At 52.9% G+C, this 20,086-nt stretch overlaps 4 protein-coding genes across 4 annotated transcripts; all 4 read left to right on the forward strand.

The window, feature by feature from the left end:
• Nucleotides 1-446: 446 nt before the first annotated feature.
• PHACADRAFT_246358 (uncharacterized protein) lies at nucleotides 447-4,501 on the forward strand. Its single transcript, XM_007389817.1, has 17 exons — nucleotides 447-683; nucleotides 862-970; nucleotides 1,027-1,228; nucleotides 1,290-1,389; nucleotides 1,442-1,666; nucleotides 1,722-1,802; nucleotides 1,855-2,016; nucleotides 2,067-2,403; nucleotides 2,455-2,504; nucleotides 2,556-2,736; nucleotides 2,789-2,943; nucleotides 2,996-3,594; nucleotides 3,653-3,860; nucleotides 3,916-4,024; nucleotides 4,085-4,215; nucleotides 4,278-4,299; nucleotides 4,359-4,501. Exons 1-12 carry the CDS (start codon nucleotides 537-539, stop codon nucleotides 3,263-3,265), a joined length of 2,019 nt encoding a protein of 672 aa, XP_007389879.1. The 5' UTR covers nucleotides 447-536; the 3' UTR covers nucleotides 3,266-3,594; nucleotides 3,653-3,860; nucleotides 3,916-4,024; nucleotides 4,085-4,215; nucleotides 4,278-4,299; nucleotides 4,359-4,501.
• A 429-nt stretch (nucleotides 4,502-4,930) lies between these two features.
• Nucleotides 4,931-13,380, forward strand: PHACADRAFT_179724 (uncharacterized protein). Its single transcript, XM_007389818.1, has 33 exons — nucleotides 4,931-5,150; nucleotides 5,211-5,644; nucleotides 5,707-5,999; nucleotides 6,054-6,162; nucleotides 6,215-6,250; nucleotides 6,326-6,471; nucleotides 6,524-6,647; nucleotides 6,705-6,721; nucleotides 6,760-6,832; nucleotides 6,882-7,056; nucleotides 7,094-7,452; nucleotides 7,510-7,711; nucleotides 7,761-7,790; nucleotides 7,842-8,007; nucleotides 8,053-8,115; nucleotides 8,173-8,216; nucleotides 8,269-8,390; nucleotides 8,442-8,677; nucleotides 8,728-8,759; nucleotides 8,812-8,881; nucleotides 8,938-8,974; nucleotides 9,028-9,156; nucleotides 9,199-9,228; nucleotides 9,356-9,915; nucleotides 9,967-10,315; nucleotides 10,365-11,026; nucleotides 11,086-11,454; nucleotides 11,509-11,759; nucleotides 11,820-11,883; nucleotides 11,939-11,958; nucleotides 12,017-12,122; nucleotides 12,171-12,911; nucleotides 12,966-13,380. Exons 1-33 carry the CDS (start codon nucleotides 4,964-4,966, stop codon nucleotides 13,234-13,236), a joined length of 6,507 nt encoding a protein of 2,168 aa, XP_007389880.1. The 5' UTR covers nucleotides 4,931-4,963; the 3' UTR covers nucleotides 13,237-13,380.
• A 1,252-nt stretch (nucleotides 13,381-14,632) lies between these two features.
• PHACADRAFT_189553 (uncharacterized protein) lies at nucleotides 14,633-16,253 on the forward strand (the record flags this gene model as incomplete). Its single annotated transcript, XM_007389819.1, has 5 exons — nucleotides 14,633-14,850; nucleotides 14,901-15,051; nucleotides 15,109-15,165; nucleotides 15,218-15,266; nucleotides 15,349-16,253. 5 exons carry the CDS (start codon nucleotides 14,633-14,635, stop codon nucleotides 16,251-16,253), a joined length of 1,380 nt encoding a protein of 459 aa, XP_007389881.1.
• A 1,072-nt stretch (nucleotides 16,254-17,325) lies between these two features.
• PHACADRAFT_179725 (uncharacterized protein) lies at nucleotides 17,326-18,406 on the forward strand (the record flags this gene model as incomplete). Its single annotated transcript, XM_007389820.1, has 3 exons — nucleotides 17,326-17,658; nucleotides 17,708-18,270; nucleotides 18,323-18,406. The coding sequence occupies exons 1-3, from the start codon at nucleotides 17,331-17,333 to the stop codon at nucleotides 18,404-18,406; spliced, it is 975 nt and encodes a 324-aa protein (XP_007389882.1). The 5' UTR covers nucleotides 17,326-17,330.
• Nucleotides 18,407-20,086: the final 1,680 nt, after the last annotated feature.

Consider the following 20,086-nt stretch of genomic DNA (forward strand, 5'->3'; position numbering starts at 1 on the left):
TGAGGCGGGCATCTGCCAGCGATTAATACGCAAGTAAATGCACATGTCGCCGAGACCTGGGTGTGCAGCGCATAGACTAAATAAAATCACCTCGATATTTCTTGCATGCACGTTCCTTCAGCTACGAGTTTCATCGCCTCCAGACGCGTCCCAGGACTGTTCGCGGGCGCGACCCGTCTGCCACGTGATGGCGCTCGTCCGTCGAGAAAGGCAGAGATTTCCCACGGATGATGAGTATGGAGGTGCAATTGTCCAAGGTCCAGCTTCATTCCATCCTCGCTGTTTACGCCAGTCTGCAGCAACTTACCGGGACCCGCTTCGTCTCAGGCCTTCCCTTCCTTTAATTCTGTAATACTCAAACCGGCATGTCGCACACACCCACACCTGAGCCCATCCGCATTCCAAATCTGCCACTGCCCACCGTCCGCCAACCCACGTCCTACGATGACTTTCGCGGCAAGGAAACACCCCTGATCATTGACAACGGCTCGACAAACCTGCGCTTTGGTTTTGCGACCTCGAGCAGCCCCGTGAGCATGCCAAATGTCATTGCCAAGTTCAAAGAGAGGAGGCAGAACCGGCCGCTAATCCTGATGGGTGAGGCGGTGGACGTCGAGAGCGGAGCAAGGAGCCAGGCGAGATATCCTTGGGAGGGTGATGTGCTACTTAACTTTGACGCGTTGGTGAGTACGTACTCTGCTTGGCTTGGCTGCAGTTTCCCCTACATTCAGCATGGAATCATATGTGGCGTCTCCGTATTCTCCCTCGTGAAGCGTGCCTGTTCACTGTAGATCATCTTGCATATCGCTTTGTGTGCCAGGAAGTGACAACAGAATAACTAGTGATCATGCGGGGACATAGGAAAACGCATTGGACTACGCATTCATTCACCTCGGCATCGATACGCCCATCATCGAGCACCCCGTGTTCATGACAGAGCGACTGGCTTCCCCGCTTCACTCTCGCGCATGTAAGCTCTTTCATCTCTGCATGCTCTGCATGCTAATTGCTCATGCATTATTTCAGTAACATCCGAACTGCTCTTCGAGCTCTATTCTGTCCCATCGTTGGCATACGGCGTCGACTCGGCGATGTCCTTCTATCACAATAACCTCCCTTCGCCTCCTGTACCATTCACGACCGACGGTATTGTTGTATCATTCAACACCGCATCTACATCTATCATTCCAATACTGGCCGGCAAAGGTTTGATGAGCCATGCGAAGCGGTACGTGTCAAGCAGTCTGCCTGTTTCTGCCGGAGCTCAAACTTATGACTTCTCGGTGAAGGATACCTTGGGGTGCAACTCAGGCGAATGAGTACCTCCTCAAGCTCATACAGCTCAAATATCCGACCTTCCCCACTCGCGTCACCACTGCCCAAACCAACGTACGTTTGCTGTCCTTCACACTATCTCTTATACATACTCATCGACGCATAGTGGTTGTTCCAGAATCTCTGCGAATTTTCTGTAGACTACACAGGTCTCCTTCGGACACTCAAAGACCCAGCGCAGATGCGCGCACACGAGAAGATCTTACAGTTCCCCTTCTCTGCTCCCACCACAGAAGAGAAGACTGAGGAAGAGATTCAACGGATCGCTGAACGCAGGAGAGAGCAGGGCAGGAAGTTACAGGAACTGGCGGCAAAGGCGCGAGAGGAGAAGGCAAGTGGACTTGAACTCCAGACGGATCGATGGCTGACTTGCCCGGGTTTCACAGTTTCAAAAGAAGGAGTCAGACCTGCAATACCTGACCACCCTCAGGGAGAGACGTGAAGAGGAGAATAAGAAGGACTGGGCTGTACGCACATGAGTGGTTTTGAACGCATACATGCTGACAGTTCTATCTCTAGAACACTTTGCGAGAGGAAGGTTTCGACAACGATGCCGCCCTCGACGGCGCGATCAAAAAACTTGAAGGACACGTCAAGAAGGCGCGCAAGAAAGACACAGATGGCGACGAGATGCAGGAGGAGCCGCCCAGCTTCCCGCTCGTGGACGTTCCCGATGATGAGGTTCGTCACATATGTCGGATATCATATACGTGGCTGACCTCGGCGAATAGCTCGACGAGGAAGGCCTCAAAGAGAAGAAGAAACAGCGCCTCATGAAAGCTGGCTATGACGCCCGCGAACGCGCGCGAAAGGAGAAGGAGCGCGAGCGTGAAGAGCGTGAGGCGGGGGAGCGCAAGGAAGAGGAAGCGCGCGAGCAGGACCTCGGGGGCTGGGCGAACAAGTTGCGCAGGGAGCACGAAGCGATCATAACAAAGATCAAGGAGCGCGGCCGCCGCAGGGCCGAGCTGAGCGACCGCAAGAGCGCCGCGGCGCAGGCGCGTATGAAGAGCATCGCGAACCTGGCCGCGGACGAGCGTGTGCCGAAGAGGAAGCGAAAGATGGGCACAGGTCCGTTTTGTTGTTGTCTTGGTATGGGCGTACGATTAACTAGGGACGCAGAGGATATGTTTGGCGCGGACGATGCTGACTGGGCTATCTATCGCAAGATCGTGAGTGTCCCAAGAATCGTAATTACTGTGCTAGGCTGATAGGGATTTGAGAACATTGCCGCCGAGTCGTCGGACGAGGAAGAAGATCTCGTTAGCCTCCAAACAGTCGAGCAGAAGCTGCTCGCCTACGACCCGACGTTCACACTGGAGCACACCCATGCATCATTAACGTCGCAGCGATCTGCCCTCATGCAAGCGTTCAGGCCGCAATACGACGAGGGCAACGTCGAAGGTAAGCTCTCAGTTCCAGCTACGTCATTCCAAGCGCTCAAAATGCCCTTCAGGCAAATCTCGCATCCACCTCAATGTCGAGCGCTGGCGAGTCTGCGAGGCATGGTTCTCACCCAGCATGGCGGGCGTCGACTGTGCCGGCCTCGGCGAAGTCCTGCAGAACATCCTCGGGCGCTTCTCCGATGCAGAGAAGGGGCGGCTCGTTAGCGTATGTTCCGCCGACTCTGGCGCATCCATCTGACTGACGTGCGCCGCTCTAGAATGTATTCGTCACGGGCGGGCCATCGCAGCTCAAGGGCCTGACCTCGCGCCTGCACTCGTCCCTCAGGCCGATCCTCCCGCCTGAGATGCCCTTGCAGATCGTCCGCGCGGCGGACCCATTCAACGATGCCTGGAGGGGCATGGCCGACTTTGCTAAAACGGATGAGTTCTCAAAGGTCAGTGTGACGAAGGCCGAGTATGAAGAGTGGGGCGGCGAGCGGATCAAGCGGTGGTGGGGAGGTAATTGGAATTCGTCGGTGCAGATGTAAAGCAGTTCTTCTATTTCGGCTGGTTCATCTCACAGGGAGAGAGCATCTTGTTCAGGATAAGAGAGCGATCTCTTGTGTAAAGTAATAGGTTAGAGTGAAGTACATTGAGAGAAGACCGGCTGCTGGCAAGATAGACACCAGGGAATCATCCGTACAAAACACACAAACAGGGAGAACACGCGGTCCATGAGTAGGTCTATTAACAGCAGCTACTGGCTGGCTGGGTCGCAGGCTGGCTGACTTGCACCGAGCTGCCGCCAGACGTGCTGCCTGCGGGGCCGCCTACAGCTGCGTCTGCTTGTGAGTCGATGAGCCGCGTCTTGATGTCCCTAGAGCGCATATGCGTCTTAATCTGACTGCGGAAATGCGCGTCTATCAAGTACGCACCTTGCCAATGTGAAGAACGCGTCCTCGACACCATCATTGACCTTGGCGGACGTCTCCATGAACTTGATGCCCAGCTCATCCGCGAGGTCTCGGCCCTGCTCTTCCGTCACCGCGCGCTTGTCCGACCAATCCGACTTGTTGCCGATGAGGATCTTGTTGACGCCTTCCGAGGCGTGCTGCTCGATATTGGCGTGCCATGTCTTGATGTCTGGTGGCCCAAGGGAGTCAATATTCGCGAGAGGGAGCAGAGACGGTGGGCGCACTATTGAATGATCGCTCATCTGTCACGTCGTACACCAGGAGAATTCCCATAGCACCGCGGTAATATGCCGTTGTGATCGTCCTGAACCGTTCCTGTCCTGCAGTATCCCACTGCGATAGGGCGTCAGTCAGGCGAGTTCCAGAGTGTCATCTATACAGTGCGTTACACACAATTTGGAGCTTGATACGCTTGCCATCGAGTTCAATTGTCCGAATCTTGAAATCAATGCCAATGGTTGTAATGAAAGAGGGCGTCCATGCGTCGTCACAGAAGCGCAGCAGCAGACATGACTTTCCGACACCTGCGTGACACGAGAGCCGAGGTGAGCAGCACACTGGTCGGGGAGCAGCGTCCGGACCTCACCAGAATCACCGATAAGCAAGAGCTAGGAATAGGCGGTCAATGTAACAGCCTACAGGCAGGGGGCGCACAAGTGGTGCTTACCTTGATCAAGAAGTCGTAGTGAGGCGGCGGCATGTCCTGTAGCTTAGCAAAAATTCAGTAAATAATTCAGCACGGTCCTGGGGGTGGAGAGTCGAGTCTCCTAACCGGATGCGAGGTAGTCGTCAAGGGCGGGGAATGGCCGGTAATGCAGGTGGAGAAGGCGAGAGGGACACAGGCCGGTCGTACGTGGGGGCAACAAGCGCCATCACGTGCCCCGCATTGTGACCGCGGTGACTGTGTGACGTCGCCGAGCGCGCTTGAGCTTTCCCGTGCTGTTGCCCTTGACCGTCTGCAGCTCGATGAGAATTAACGGTATGACTTACCACACGGTACTATATGCAGAATTTGGTGGCATTTCACGACTACTCACTTTTCCTTGAATTTTGACGCGTTTATTTCGAGCAAATTCTAGCGCAGATGATCATTCTTGTCGTTTCTGAACCTTATATAGTTCTTCGTATAGCAATGGACACGACAATTCTACGCCCTTACCTAACACCATCAGCCACGAGGCAACAGAGATATAAGGAAGGGGCAGAGGCTTGGGAACCCCCATCTCGAACCCTCGAGCCCCTCGAATCCCCGTGGACGACTCCAACACAAAGATGAAGCAAATGAAGCGCATCAAACTCGACCCGAACATCTTTAATGCCGCTGTTCTCTCAGACGAGATGAATCTCGATATTGCCACTGGCATTGTCGAGTCCCATCTCGCCTCTGCAGCGGTCGACAAGCAGCATATGTTGGTTCAATTCCTTGATCAGAGAGGAATGTTCGAATACCTTACCTCAGGTGTGCTCTGTCTTGGTTACGTACTTGGCATTGACTCAGTACTTTCCCCTTGCACCACAGTATTATCCGAACCGTCCTACCGTCGCCTGGCAGAAACGGCCCTCGCCACCGTCCCCACGGCTGCGAAGGAGTTTGAGAGATCTTTCGCATACACTCTGTTGAAGCGCCTCTCGAACTACTTCGGTGCCCTTTCGCTGTTACCCGACATGGACGAACGTGGGCGCGCCGTCGAATCTGCAGCGCAGGTCTTGGAGTCACTCGCAATTCGATATAACGCCTTGAAGTCCGTGGCGGCCGAGCCGAATGACGCGAAGGCCAAGGGCAAGGCGAGACGCATGTCACATAGTGCGAGAAAGAAAGTGAAGGCCGCCGCCCGAATACCCGCTGTGGACGAGACGGCCTTCGCCAAGATTGGTAGGGACGTACCAAACGACAAGGAAGAAGCCCAGGCTCTCGTGCGGGAAATCCTTGAAGAGCAACAGAACACTCTCAAGGTCCGAATCCATGGTCCCTCGGCTGGTCTCCAGAGAGCTTACACTTTATTATAATGTTCTAGTTTTATCTGGAGACCCTCCGGAAGCCGGCATTCGCCGCAATCATCAAGAACTCATATGTCCAGGAAGTCCCTGCTATTCCTGATGCTACTTCGGGAAATGGACTGGGCCAGGCGACGGTATTACATGCTCATACTTTCGAAGCTACAGCGGCGATGAGAGATGCTCTCAGTCTCGAAAGCGCTGATGGATTTGGACCATGGCGCGTGTTCATATCACAAGATGTTGAGAAATACCTGAGGATTAACGGGAGGAGGAACCCACTATTGCACGACGTCGTTATGAAGAAATTAATGTACAGTCGTGGAGCTTTGGTCTCGTACATTGCTCATTGCTGACTCACGACTAGGGAGCTCTCTTGTGGGCTCTTCTCCCCCGATAACCAGAAGCGTTTGGACGGGTCTGAGTGCGATATGCCCATTTACGAGGCAAAAATGACCAGCGACACAAGGCTTGTTGTAAGGACGTTCATTCGCGGAATGACAGACATCTTACGCAGCGCCTCGCTAGTACCGGATAGCTTGCGTGCAAGAGATTGAGTCAGAGGTATGTACTAAAGCAAAGCGGTCCTTGCGTACTTTCTCACGTGTGAGTTTAAGGTTGAAACACAAGGTATTCCAGGCGAAGCATAGTTATACGCTGTATCTAACCTGCTCGGTAGTCCTTTGGGTATACGGGGTATACACGCATACACAACTTCGCGGCCGCCGCTTCTGGGACACAATGTCTCGGAAGGTCTCTGGCGCTGGCAGCGAATACCGACAGAGGTACGTTGTCAAATTCAGCCATTTTTCATGCGTATCTAGAACAACGATGTAGGTGTAAGCCACGCCGAGGCTATGGTGGCTCCGCTGTCATGCCAATGTCATGGCCTCCTACCAAGGAGACGGCCAAGAGCGAGCATGTCGACCTCCCGGATTTGAGCGTCAAGGACAAAGAGGAGGTAAGTTACGAATGGCGCATTAATATCGTCTAAAACAAATGTTCATTACCATCATAGCTGCAGGCTCTGCTGGTGTAAGTCTTCTGCCATGATGCTACGGAGGCTTCAGCAGATTGTCCCGAAACTTACCACCATCGGCTACAGTTCAAGAAAATTTGCAGCCTTCACACAAAACCTCCTACTCAGTAGGTCGCCTCGTGCTTCGATGTAGCTTTCACTCATGTGCTTGGCCAGCCATCATCCACGACGAAGACGCGGCCCCCCTGTTCCAGCTATCGTGAGCTTACTCTCTGCTATCTTTCTGGGCACCTTGGTCAACGGTATGGGTCGCTGATGTTTACAGACAAGAAGAACAGGCTATTGTTTTACATCCAGGGTCATGCTTTGTTCTCGGCCGGAGCGGGACAGGGTCAGTGACGACTAGTTCTCCTGACGACTTGTAATAGCTTACAAAGTTTGGCGATACAGAAAGACGACGACAATGATAATCAAAATGGTCGGCAACGAACGCATGTGGCGCAGCCACCAGCATACTGGAGCAATGTCTCGCCCTCGGCAGGTTTTCCTGACCCAATCAGCCATTTTGGCAGAAAAGGTACAGGAATACTACCGAAAGCTGACCGCTTTCTTTGAAGCCAGAGACGTCGTATCCGAAGGCTCCGAGAAGGTGTTGTCGACTTACGGAAAGAACCAGCCGTCGGGGTTGTACGACCGCGACGAAGAAGATGAATACCGCGAGGATCTGCCAAAGAAGTTCTCGGAGCTGAAAGATAAGCATTTCCCGCTCTTCGTCACATATCATCGGGTACGTACGTCTTTGACTCAGCGCAGGTGTAATCTGACGTGATCGGAATTGCTATAGCTTTGTCGCCTGCTCGAAGAAGATCTGGCCGAGGACGACAGGGACATCCGCCGACGGACGCGTGCAACTTACGGAGATGGCGGTGATGACCAGGCAACATCCAATGACTACATGCAGCAACAACGTAAATCGTTCGTCTCCTACGCCACTTTTCTCGAGTCGTATTGGAAGCACTTCCCCGAGGGGCTTACAAAGAAGCTCGGTATGCAATTTATATCTGCAGCTTCATACATGACTTGACCCCTTTTTAGATCCCTTCTCAATTTTCGCGGACTTCATGGGTGGGTTGTATGGTCGCTTTTAGACAGCTGCGCTTATCGACATTATTGCAGGTGTCATAAAGGGCTCAGAGCAAGCTCTGAGAAACAAGAGTGGCTGCCTTGACCGAATCACATACACTGGTGGATCGCCGGACAGCTCTAGGGATGCCATCTACAATCTATTTGAGTTGTACACGAGGAAGAAGACGTCAAGATCGGAATACGATGCAGCTGACCGGTGCGTGCCTTGCCCTAATTGATAGACATTTCTCATTCGTGATAGAACCCGAGCCATACTGCAAAGCTTAAGAAAAGACGGCGTGCCTGGTACGAAACTCGACTACGTGTAAGCAGAGCTGGAAGGCAGCTGAAGTTGCATTTGTGCTCATGCTGCGTTGCGCAGATATGTCGACGAAGTGCAAGACAACTTGCTGATCGATACCAAGAGTGAGTGCCATACATCTCGTTCCATTCTTTTACAGCTCACCGCCACAACCAGTACTGCGTACCATATGCAGGCGTCCGGAGGGGATGTTTTGGGCTGGCGATACGGCTCAAACCATCAGCGCAGGAAGTTCCTTCCAGTTCAATGAGCTGAAGGCCTTCCAATTCCGACTTGAGGTATGTGTGCAGACACCGGTATTTCAGCTTGCTTCATTTTCCCATTTTTAGAATGAGACAAACGTCCATAATCCTATGTACTCCCAGTTGAGCCGCAACTTCCGATCCCACTCCGGCATCGTGCAAGCTGCGCAGACCGTCCTTGAACCTATCTCGCAGCTCTGGCCACACACGATCGACATACTCGAGGAAGAGAAGGGTATGATTGAAGGCCCAAAGCCCCTCTTCATTGGAGGGGTCGGTAATCTCAAGGCACCGCACTTCGAGCAGTTTATGCATGATGCCGAGTGAGTTACTTCATGGGTTGTATCACAGCACGAACTCATGTCCCCTGTAGCAACACCGCAATTGAGTTCGGGCACCAGCAATGTGAATAAACTTTATTAGTATGGACCTGCGAGCTAATTGAGGTCTCTTCCAGGCGTTCTGGTGCGGACTGATGCAGCACGCGAGCAGCTCCGCAATGCGTTCGGCGATGTCGGAATCGTGCTGTAAGTCCCCTTCTCATCCGCTCTCTACGTTTCTGAAAATAATCTGCACCTCGCAGCACGATCCACGAAAGCAAGGGACTAGAGTTCGAGGACGTAAGTCCTTTAGATGCTCGCATCCCGTAGTCTCCCTGAACGAATATTTATAGGTCCTGCTTTACAATTTCTTTGCCGACTCCACAATCAGCGCCTCCCAATGGCGAGTCCTCCTGAGATGTCTCCCAAGTCAAGCCTGTCCGGCATATGATGAAATGAAACATCGTGGAGTGTGTTTTGAGGTACGTGCTCAGCCGATATTAACCTGAATTACTCTACTGAAGCATTTGTCACTCATGGTAGCTGAAGTATCTGTATGTCGCAATAACACGTGCGCGATCCAACTTGTGGATAGTCGACTATTCAGATAAGGGGGAGTCGATGCATGTGAGCAGCGGCTTGTGCACTTGCAATACGGACTCCAGCTGACAATAATTCTAGCTTCTCTGGTCGCACAAGCAGCAGATTGACATCTGGATTCCCGGCACTGAGGTTCCCCGCTTATCGCAGTCCTCCTCTCAGGAGGAGTGGGCAATTACGGCAGAAAGTCTCTTCCATAAGAAGCACTACAAAGAATCTATGCTGGCCTATGGACGGGCCGGCCACGATTTTTTGGTCCCGCACGCTATAGCAGAGGCATTCTATCTCAGAGAGATGGCGCAGAAGCAGGCGGTCAGCCCTCACAAGAAAGAATCGGACTCCGTGGCAGCCTTCACAAGGGCAGCGAAGGCATTCCATCGCGTCGCCGAGAACGTCAAGACGGATCACAAGAAGTATCATCGAAGGGCGGCTCAATGCTACGCCCGCGCTAATGACAACGCCAGTGCGGCCGCATGCTGCGAGTTAGCCGAGCTCTACACGGTCGCGGCCAAATACCATCGTCTAGCTGGGTCCTTTGACGATGCCGTCAGGGTTGTCAAGACCTTCGAGGTGGAGTCATCCGTGGCCCAGAACATCGTCGATGTTTCCGCACTGTTCTACATGAAAGGTGGTCAATTATCGTAAGTTTATATTCGAGTCAGTGAGGGCTAGATGGTTGACTTCAAATGTAGCAAAGCAACGGAGTTGTTGGGCTCCACTGAAGAAGTCTTGGACCATGCCGACATGTACGGTATGGACGTTGCGAAGGCGGCGCTGCTTGAGCAGTGCGGACAGTACGCCGAGGCCTCTGCTTTGCATTTGGAGAACAGTGACCTGCCCAACGCTGTTCGTCTGTGTTTACATGCGCCACTAGATCGAGAATGCGTTGAGCGAGTCGCGGCGCGTCTCATGGACGAGTTCTGGAACTTTGCGGCCTTGGTCGATGGTCCTTTTGATGCAGAACATGCACGGTTCAAGACATTGAACTCCTTGATCTCAAAACTACTCGAGGGCTGCGTTCATGCTGAGCAGCGGATGGAGGTTCGCATCCATCCTGATCATCACTACGTGCTTCTGATCATGTATCTAGCTCTCACTGCTACCGGCTCTAGCTTCTGGCGACAAGGCCCGACTGGCACAGCTCGGCCTCAACCTGCTTCACGCTAACTTTCGCGCGGCTGCTTTCATGTGCCTGGACCAAGCATTCCTGGGATCATTACAGATCGAGACGGCGTCTCCATCTACAGTTCAAAGCCATTTGAATCGATTCTTCCCGTACATCAAAGCGCTCGAGGCTCTCATCTTTGCGCCGGATCCCGCCAATAATGTCATCCTCCACAAACTCCTGGGTTTTCGCCCTGCAGATGATGGCAAGTATCAAGTCCGCAGCGACTCGCTTCTGTACAAGACGTTCACGATCCAGACTCTTGCTCGACGTGAAGGGAATGCTGCCTTTGTGAACGTTCCGCGCTGGGACCTGGAACGTCTGCTTCAGGCTGTACTCAAGACCCGCCTACTGGATCGCGTTAGGCGAGCGATGGAAGTTTGCAAAGTGTGCAAGGCCTTCACTGTCTGCTTGCAACACGCCATGGAGGGCCAGTGCAATTCTAGTACCGTCTGCGCCCGGACACATCTCACGGCGTATGATCACCAGGCTTACCAGCTTCGGGTCTCCTTGCATACCACGGTCATCCGCATTTATCAGACTCTGAATGGCATCGAGGAATGGCCAACGCGTCAAGAACAGCAGAGGTATGTTGCGCTTCTTGTTATACACCTGGGAACCTTTAACTCATATACGTGCTACGTAGGTATTGGCTAATTCGCCTCAAGGAGTCTCTGCATCCTCCCATAACGAAGTTAGGAAGCCTCCTCAACACCGACGATAGAACAATATCACCAGAAGCCTGCCAAGTCATCTCAGCCTGGCTTTCCGATGGCCTGTTTGCGTCAAAGCGGAATCCACCATATTTCTTGAACGATTTTTTCCGCTTCTCTGCATTGGCAAAGTCACTTGCTGGAAGTTACGCCCCGGACTACATCCATCGCGCTCCGTGCATCGCTAATGCGACAGGCAGCTGGTTGCTGCGCGGAAAAGAACAAGTTGACATCGTGCAGGACGCGTTGCGGTTCTTCACGAAGGCGCCACTTGCTTTGAGTAGCGCCATTCTCATGATGAAGTAAGTACATTTAATTTTTTATGTATCTAATACTTCTTGATCGATGTTTTCCAGGCATATTATTGAGAAGGAGCTGCCAATAGAGGTCGGGCTTCTCTGCGATCTCTTAGATACCTTGTGCGGCATGCTCGTCGTTGCGAGGCGCCTCAAGCAAGGAGCCAGCGTCCATACTCTGACGTTCCCCGGCAGCTGGTTCCTGCGGCTGCAAGATGTCTTCGATGGATCCTGTCCAGATGATATCAGACTTGGCTGGATGTATCTGAAATCTGTTAAGCTTCTGCTGGAGCAGCTATCCAACCAAGCAGGTCAGCACACTTCCTTCTTTCAATGCGTGCCGATGAGCTGACGTGGTGGATCTCGGATAGGATACCTGCGCCTGGGCTCGGGAGGCCCTCCGTTCGTGCTGCGGGACGTGTACATCGCGCGGATGTAAGTAGTCATCCGACCATGTCGTGCTCTATAATATGACGCTCACGCCACGTAGCTGCCAGAACGTTTGCTACCGTGCGTCGTTCTCCGCTTGTTACACTAAATTCTCCCATTTAACAACGCTCCTATATAGTCGGTTACAATCTGTACGACGAGGCGCTACGGGTCGAGATCCAGCAGGTTGTCACGTCCTTGCGACTCGCTCCTGGCAGATACACGTTCCCGCACGCTTACAGGAGGTAAGCAGCTTCCCATCGCCAGCTGTAGATGCTAACATGAGAGCGAAGATATGCCACTGCACGAGACTGGGTAGACCTGAAGCGCGCAGTTCGGCAAAATGCATTGGGGGGTGCCGGTGATCAGCTCATCGAGCTTGTGGACGCGGCAAGAAACGCTTCACCTCCTCTCATATCTATTCACCGCATCAAATATCACAAACTTTCCGACATCCCTGGTCTCTTGAGCGACTACCTGGCGTCAACATCCCGTGGCTCTTCTACTCTCGCCAGCCAGCCCGACTCGCAGGCTACTTTCAATGACGGCGCGACCAGAGATGACATCGAGGACGCTGCCGACCAGCACGAGCCTGATGTGCATCAGAACGGGGAACAAAGCCTGCTCGATCCTACCGACCAACAAGATCTCGAGCCTGTTGCATTCACCAACGTCCAAAGCAAGGGAGCTGCGTCTTACTCCGAAGAAGACTTCGAGAAAGTCCGCAGAGCACTGGTCGTGTACCGAAACGCCCGTGTATCGTCCATGGCTCACCAGAAGAATGTCGGAAGAACGTCAATCCTCTTCGCTCGCGAATGCAAGGCCTACCTAGCCGAAGCGGCGAACATGAGCCGACAGAAGAGCAAGTTCCACGCCAGAACATTCTCCTGGGCGTTCCCGCATATCGCTGCCGCCCTAAAAGGCATATTGCGGTCTCTCCGCGCTCAGAAAACCTCCGTCAAAAAGCAGCTCGTAGATCAGAAGACGAGTCACTTGAAGCTGGACGAACTCATGGGTGATATGACCACGCTGAAGTATGTCCGATACACTCCTCAAGGTGGCGATATGCGCTGACGGCTTTACAATAGTATGCTGAATAAGACTGCAGACAAGCTCTCCAAGGCTATCGAACCTTGCGCAAATATCCACAAGGTGCAGGACAGATACCTGGAGATGCTGTCGAAGCTAGCCAACGACGTTGAAGAGTTCATTTCCCAGTCAGCCTTTCCTATTGGCATCGTGCAGGAGTGGAGAGACATGATGCAGGTCGGGATCAACGGTATTCGTGTTCAGAAAGTACCCGTATGGCGGAAGAAGCCCGAGCTGGTGGTTGACGATGATCTGGATCCCGGTGAATAGGTGTCAGCGTCAGTACCAGCGCTTTACGATGTAACTTGCCAACATGCAACTAACTTGAGCGATCAACATGAAATATACCCGCTGATGAGTTCAGTAAAGCAAGACTCGGAGTTGGCTAGATTGGCCTAAGGTTGGCTGTCGGCCCAGAGGACAGGCAGTGAACGCCACAGCGGCAAAAGCGTGAGAGTGAGCTGCCATACACAGCAGCAGCCAAACATTGCCAACGCCGGCCCAACGCCGCTCACAACCCAGCCATGGCGAGCAAGTCCTTCTGCATGCTGAACGCTGGGCAGTGAGAACAGCTCAACTCCTGTCTTTTGCAATCCGCGCTAAGGAGCGTAGACGATGGTAAGCGATATACCTGCGATATGCCCCATGACGCCTTCTTCTGATACGGCCTCTTCATAGAATGGAAGTGAATCCGGGGTGCTGGTGGCTGACAACGAACTGGATCTTCACGAGTGAGTATCAGTACCTCAAGCTTCGGTACCCCTACTTTATGATATGACTCATCAGATTGTATGGCATAGCTGGCCTTGCGTCATTTGACAACGTGGTACCTCAGTGTCAGATGATGATAATGCCGGGGACTGGTCGGCGAAGAATCGAAATTGGTGTAACGAGAGTTCGAGACATAGATTGACAGGCTGGCTCGTGCCGGACGGCGAACGCCACGAAGGCAGAAAGCGTGGAAACGGGTTGTTATGTACGAGTGAGCAAACCGACGCTGGCAAACAGCTTTCGTTTGCGGCCTTCGCTGGACCGCTGGTGCGTCCGGCTGAGATAGCCGCAGTCTCTCCATCTGAGACTCGATCTCAGGCTGCTTCGTAGGTACTACATTCCAATCTTTCTCTATTTTATCTGACGACGCATCTGTGAATTCGCTCTATTGAGGCGAGGAAATAAGTGATGGCGAGTTGATTGAATACGAGCCATCGTCAGAAGGCTCCCGCGTGGTGTCTCTGGTAATCAAGCTCAAGGGAAACTAATTGGTTATCTGGGATGCTCGTGATGAAAGAAGCATACCGCTACACTCGTGCAGACTCGCGTGGCGATACACAAGGCCAGAGCATAGAGCTCGCGCTCCTTCCCTGCTGCACCCTAGTACATACCCGTGTCGTCCCCAGTTCGCTCGCTGACTCCCAACGACATTGTCTCCTGGCAGCATGATTAACACTGTCCTCGACGCTGCCCCTCCTTTCCTTGAGCTGGCGGAGAGCGCTCTCGAGCTTGCCCCTGTTCCGGGCCTACCTCCTATTGCGAAAGAGCAACCTTTAATCCGTGTCGGGCCGCGTCCGTCCGGTATCCCGTCAAGGAGAAGCTAGGTTTTCTTGTCGAGAGGGTCAAAGTACGTGGATAGCCCTAATTTTCGACTGGACGACATCTTACGACACTTATGACACTTCTTCAACCACAGGCCGTCCGAGAAAACAAGGAAGTGCGTAGTGCCTTTCTTGCTCAAGTCGCGCAGCTAGTCACCGTTATCGTCAGAGCAAAAGCAAAAGCGGAGGATGTGGTAGCCGACCATGATGGCGACGAGCGCGAAAAGCAGAAGTTGGCAGAGAGCATTAAGCGCTCTGATCAGCTCAAGGAGCGAACGCAGGGCTTACTTAGGTACGCTGGGGGATTGGACGGTGTATAAAGCTATGCTGAAACCGATCTAGTTCGATTGATGAACTTCGGCGGCGAGCAGCAGGACTGAAGGGTGGAGCAGGATTCTGCGGGTTCCTCAAAGGGTTTGTCCATGTATCTCGGAACCAGACCATCCTGTCGGAGATGAAGGAAGAGATAACAAGGGCCCTGAAGTTGTTTGAGGTAAACCGGCCTCTCTGAATTCCAATGCGCACGCTCACACGCGTATTAATCCTTCAGATTCGTGGTTCAATATCAGTCGAGAGCATTCTCGACGAGGTCGCACGAGTTACAAAAGTCCGTATGATCTAACCATCTTAGGCGGTCTATCCGTGACATTACTTTACAGGGAATCCAACACGAAATGCGGGAAGCTCTGCGTCAGCTTCAGGAGGCTGGTAAGTTATCTACGTGCGGTCCTTAGCAAGTTTTGATATAGAATACTAATCATCGCTTCTGAAGAGGAACAGTGAGTTCTAGGTTCTATCCTTCACGCATCTGCAGGCTATCGCTCAGTGGATGAACTCAAGAGTGGGTTCATGGAAGGTACTCGGGAAAAGCTCTTCGCAGAGCTAGATGGCTGGTGGGCTGGTCGGTTTCCCGAAGGCAAGCCGAAGCGATTCTACTTCCTCAGTGGCAGAGCGGGTCTAGGAAAGTCTACGATTTCCCATCAAATCTGTGTTCTCTTCAGTGCAGCGGAGCAGCTCTCACTCAAGCTCGGCGCATCATTCTTCTTCGTCCGTAGTGGCGGAGACCTCGAGGACGCTCGCCTATTCTTTCCTACCCTTGCACGCCAGCTCGCGTTATCCCAGCCAACGCTCCGTCCACACATCATCAGCGCTGCACGGGAGTACCTCAAATACGGCGACCAGCAGCAGATGCAACACGCATTCGAAGGACTTCTTTGCAAGGCTCTCGTTGCCGCTCCCGCATCCGACCAGCCACCGACGTTGCTCGTCATCGACGGGATAGATGAGTGCAAAGACACTGGCAGGACGCTAGTTCCCGAATTGCTTCTATCTCTGCCCAGGTTGGTTCGCGAAATTCCCTGGCTATACATCTTCGCTGCGTCGCGGCCGGAATTTCATGTTCTATCGGTCCTCGCACATCCCGACTCAGCCGATATCGTTCACTATAGGAGTCTGGATGACACACTGGAGGATTGGGCTGGCGATGTGGAGCGTTACCTGGTGGGAACTGTGCCAAAAATGCCATCTTATGCTGGCTTCCTTCGAGAGCACCCTGATGCCCTCAACCGCCTCATCTCGCGTGCGGCCGGCGTGTTCATCTTCGCCCGCATTTCGGTGAACTTTTTGGACTCTTATCCCGATTATCTAGAGGAGCAATTCGAACTTCTTTTCTCAGATGGAGGTGCAGGGCTATAGCCTTTGGATGCACTCTATTTGCAAGTCCTACGATCGGCATCCTCCCCGGAGGACTTACGTGCATCACCTCGCCAACTCGGGCGCCTCCAGTCATTTCTACGTCTCATCGCGTTGGTACCTGAACCTATGACCCCCGACACCATTTCGTTTCTCGGACACGAAGTATTATTCCTGGACGATGTTTTTAATATGGTGGGTCGTCTGCGCTCCGTCTTTATGATTGACAAAAACGGCTTCGTGGCGCCCCTTCGTGCGTCCTTCCGCGGGTTCCTTGTCGATCGACAACGCTGTAACGACGCACTCTACCACGTCGACTCTCCAGAAGGGCATGCTCACCTCTCATCCGCTTGTTTATCGGTGATTTCCCTCAATAGTTTGGCGAACACCGTCGAGATATCTTCGTCATGGCCGTCCGAACTGCGCCTCCCACCTGCATATCTCGAGTATGCCCTGTCGTACGGCTAGGCGGCAGCACCTCGCGCGGGCAAAGTATAGCACGGGGATGGAAGAACAGCTATTGAAGTTTGTGCAAGGTACCCAATTAGCCATGTCCATGTGGATCATCACCGTACTGTATGGGCGGGTGCGGCTGGAGGATTATATACAGGACATCGGTATAATTATGTGGGAATACCTCCAAGTAAGTGGTAGTCTCATTTACCTATGCTCTGTACATATCTACTGCGTACTAATAGTATGTTAATGTTATGTTTGTGATATAGCCCAGAGGAACGATATGCTCTGAATTCTTCGAATTCAGTTCATACATCAAGCTATGGCTTGACAACATGCACGACATCTCAGCTCTTAGTCCATCAAGACCCGCCTCGTACGACACGATGAAGTACATCGCATGGCTTGCGCGGACTGGTGCCCGTAGGATTGTCTCTGATCTAGACCTGACCGTTTGGACCGGTGACTTAGAAAAGTATCAAACCCTCATGGAAAACCTTGTGGAGAGAATAACCCGCCCGACGCCAACGTCGGAGAAATTGTCACAAAGCGTGTGGTCCACGCCACGGCTTGAGTTGGAGCGGTCCTCTTCTGAGGATTCTAGCGACGTCCGCTCCACGAGCAATGTCGTCGGTTCTGTCATCGGCGACTACTTCTCAGATAATTTCTGGCTACTTGCTCTTGAATCAAAGCTTGTCTGATACGGTGACGTGTGAAGACTATGATAATAACACAGACCGCAAGGCTATCACGTCAGTGAAGGTCTGCGTGAACTCTGGGGCGGCTGTCGGCCTCGTTCTCGATTTCACTGATTACAGCACCGCTGGTTGGCGCGGTAGCAATAGCGGGACAGTCTATACCTTCGATCTGGGCGATTCCGAAGATATCACGACGATCTCGTACAACATTCAAGACGACCAGCTCTTAGGGCTCAGCTTCACAACCTCGCGAGGTGTGTTCTGCAATTCGTCTTCGAGTACGCCATATCATCGCACAAACAGGTCGGCAGTCCCCTTGGTACGGCACCAAGAGTCTCTCATCAGCTGCCATGACTTGGTCATTCGGCGGTTGCGCCCTCGGTGGCTTCTATGGAACTGCCGACACCGTGCTTCGCGGTCTCGCTGTGCGTAGATGTTTCATCTCTGGAATATGTGGTTTTGTTTACATTTCCCCCATGAAGCCCACCTGGACGACGCGTCTCGGCGAGACGTGGCTCTATGAGATGACGAAGCGCGTGCAACAGCTCATGGCGAGCGTGAAAGACTCCGAGGTGTATGTCGGCCAGCTGCAAGAGCGCGCGAGTGCATCCAAGATGCAGTCTGACACGGGCCTCGGTGAACGGGCGCAGAAGGTTGTGGATAGCATTGTTGCCACGGGGCGCTCGATCGAACACATGCACAACCTCGTGAGCGCGAACCGCAAGATGCACTCCATGGGCGATGAGGATCGATGCTCGAACCTACACGCGCAGGCTGAACAGGCGGAGGCTGCCGCGGACGAAATCAAGTCAGCACTCAAGAATCTGTTCGATGAGTGCAACCTCCTGCATACCGAGCGCGTCAAGGTGCGTGTGTTTGGGTTGATGTCGTGCGCGGATACTAACTGATCGATGCTAGTTCTCCGATGAGGTTGATGCCGCCTACTTGCGTGCCCAGCGCGACACTACTATGCCCTGCAGACTTTTCTTGCATCGACCGTGATGATGATTAGGCCGCTAGAGCTCACGACAGAAGGTCTGAGGTGGGTGTGTTCGCGTGCGATCATATGTATCTTAGCCATCTTTAAGCGAGTATGTCAAACTGTGCGAACAGGATAAAATTAATTCCAGGCTCCGGGAAATAGACCTGCGTAATCTCCTCGCTTGAGTACGTTTATATCTTCCGCTCTTCTCTTACGTTTACCCATTAAATGCCGCGCAAACAGGCTACCGAGGCCAGAAAGTCCGGGAAATAGACGCTATGGCATCCATCAGCTCGTCTGCGGCGTTGTCTGAGTCGCTCAAGTAGATCTACAACTCTGCCATCTCCCACGACGACCACGTTGAAGCCAGTGAACTCGCTGCCACATTGCTATCCGTCATCCAGCATGCACTAAACATCGGGCTCTTCAGGACACATTTGCCCATTGATGTCGGTGCCTTGCAGAGCGTTTTGGCTGATATCGCTAATAGTAATGCTTCCTGAGCGATTTTCGCGGCATGCAACGCCATCGGGTGGTTTATTTGCCTGTACAATCAGGGGCTACCAATACGACACTGTACTCGAACGAAAACGCGGATGGCGAGGGCAGTTCTTATTCAGATCTGAGTCAAGACATGGTAACGTTTGGTCTCCATCGACATCAGCGTCGAGTCGTACGCCCTAGATCCAGTAGCAGAGGCGGAGTTGTGGGACGGAATTATTCTTGGTGCGTTTGCAGATGATGAGGACGGCTTGTAGACCCTAACTGTCCCCCAGACGCGGTGAGCAAGTTTGCAGCTTGCCGCAATGCAATAATTGCAGGACTATACAGACCTTGACATGTCCTGGAGGTGCGTCTACAAGACCTTCTGATTGACAGTCCTCAAGGAACCCAGCCGCTATACGCCATGCCTCATTCAAGCTCGCACTGTTGGATTTTGGGCTCGTGCGCTCGCACGCACATGTCTCGGGATGACTCAGATTCCTATTGGACAGTATTTTATTAGATAGCGCGTTCGTTATTTCGTTCCTGACTCACCAGTTGCTAAGGCACCTGCCGCTTTCCTTATTTACTTGCTTTTCCCTGTCGTGCACGCTCAGAGACTTCCCTTCTTCTGAGCGTGCGTATATCCTCTCATTATGGACACTGTAGGGTACTGACTGTATTGCAGTACGGACTGAGCGTCCGTTCTGCTAGGTAAATACATCTTAGAGACTTCCCTTCTTCTGAGCTACGGACTGAGCGTCCGTTCTGCTAGCCTCAAGCGCGCCCGACAGTTGAAGCCGGGCCCTGCGTGTGAGAAACTCACTGCGAAGAGTTTCTAGAGGTTATGAGCCCCGAGAGGCTTTGACTTTGTCGTTGTCAACTCTCGATCTTCCCTCGTCTCTCATTTCGGTTACCGGTGTATGCCGCCGCGTCGTGCTAGTCCACAACGCCCCTGTAAAGACGCTTCGCACGTATTCGACAAGGACGACGTTCTTGATCGCTGGTACAATCCGGACGCGTCTGACGGAACTTTCTGGGTTCCCTGCGAAGATCAACCTTGCGCTAATCGAGAAAATCGTCCTCTTGGCCAGTGTGACGAACCTTGCGCCGCTCACGTTGATCAGTCGCAACTCACGCTCATTGCCAATCGCGGTACACCCCCTCTTCCTCGACTGCTGTCCCCCCAACACTCCACTTCCGGCATCCACCTGTCT

Source organism: Phanerochaete carnosa, assembly GCF_000300595.1.
Source record: "Phanerochaete carnosa HHB-10118-sp unplaced genomic scaffold PHACAscaffold_1, whole genome shotgun sequence".
Lineage (NCBI taxonomy): Eukaryota > Fungi > Basidiomycota > Agaricomycetes > Polyporales > Phanerochaetaceae > Phanerochaete > Phanerochaete carnosa.

Coding starts and splice junctions, on each gene's coding strand:
- PHACADRAFT_246358 (XM_007389817.1), top strand. CDS start 537: ATGCCAAATGTCATTGCCAAGTTCAAAGAGAGGAGGCAGAACCGGCCG. Junction 684..861: donor TACTTAACTTTGACGCGTTG/GTGAGTACGTAC, acceptor GCGGGGACATAG/GAAAACGCATTGGACTACGC. Junction 1,390..1,441: donor TCACCACTGCCCAAACCAAC/GTACGTTTGCTG, acceptor ATCGACGCATAG/TGGTTGTTCCAGAATCTCTG.
- PHACADRAFT_179724 (XM_007389818.1), top strand. CDS start 4,964: ATGAAGCAAATGAAGCGCATCAAACTCGACCCGAACATCTTTAATGCC. Junction 6,163..6,214: donor CCAGCGACACAAGGCTTGTT/GTAAGGACGTTC, acceptor GCGCCTCGCTAG/TACCGGATAGCTTGCGTGCA. Junction 8,217..8,268: donor CTTGCTGATCGATACCAAGA/GTGAGTGCCATA, acceptor CGCCACAACCAG/TACTGCGTACCATATGCAGG.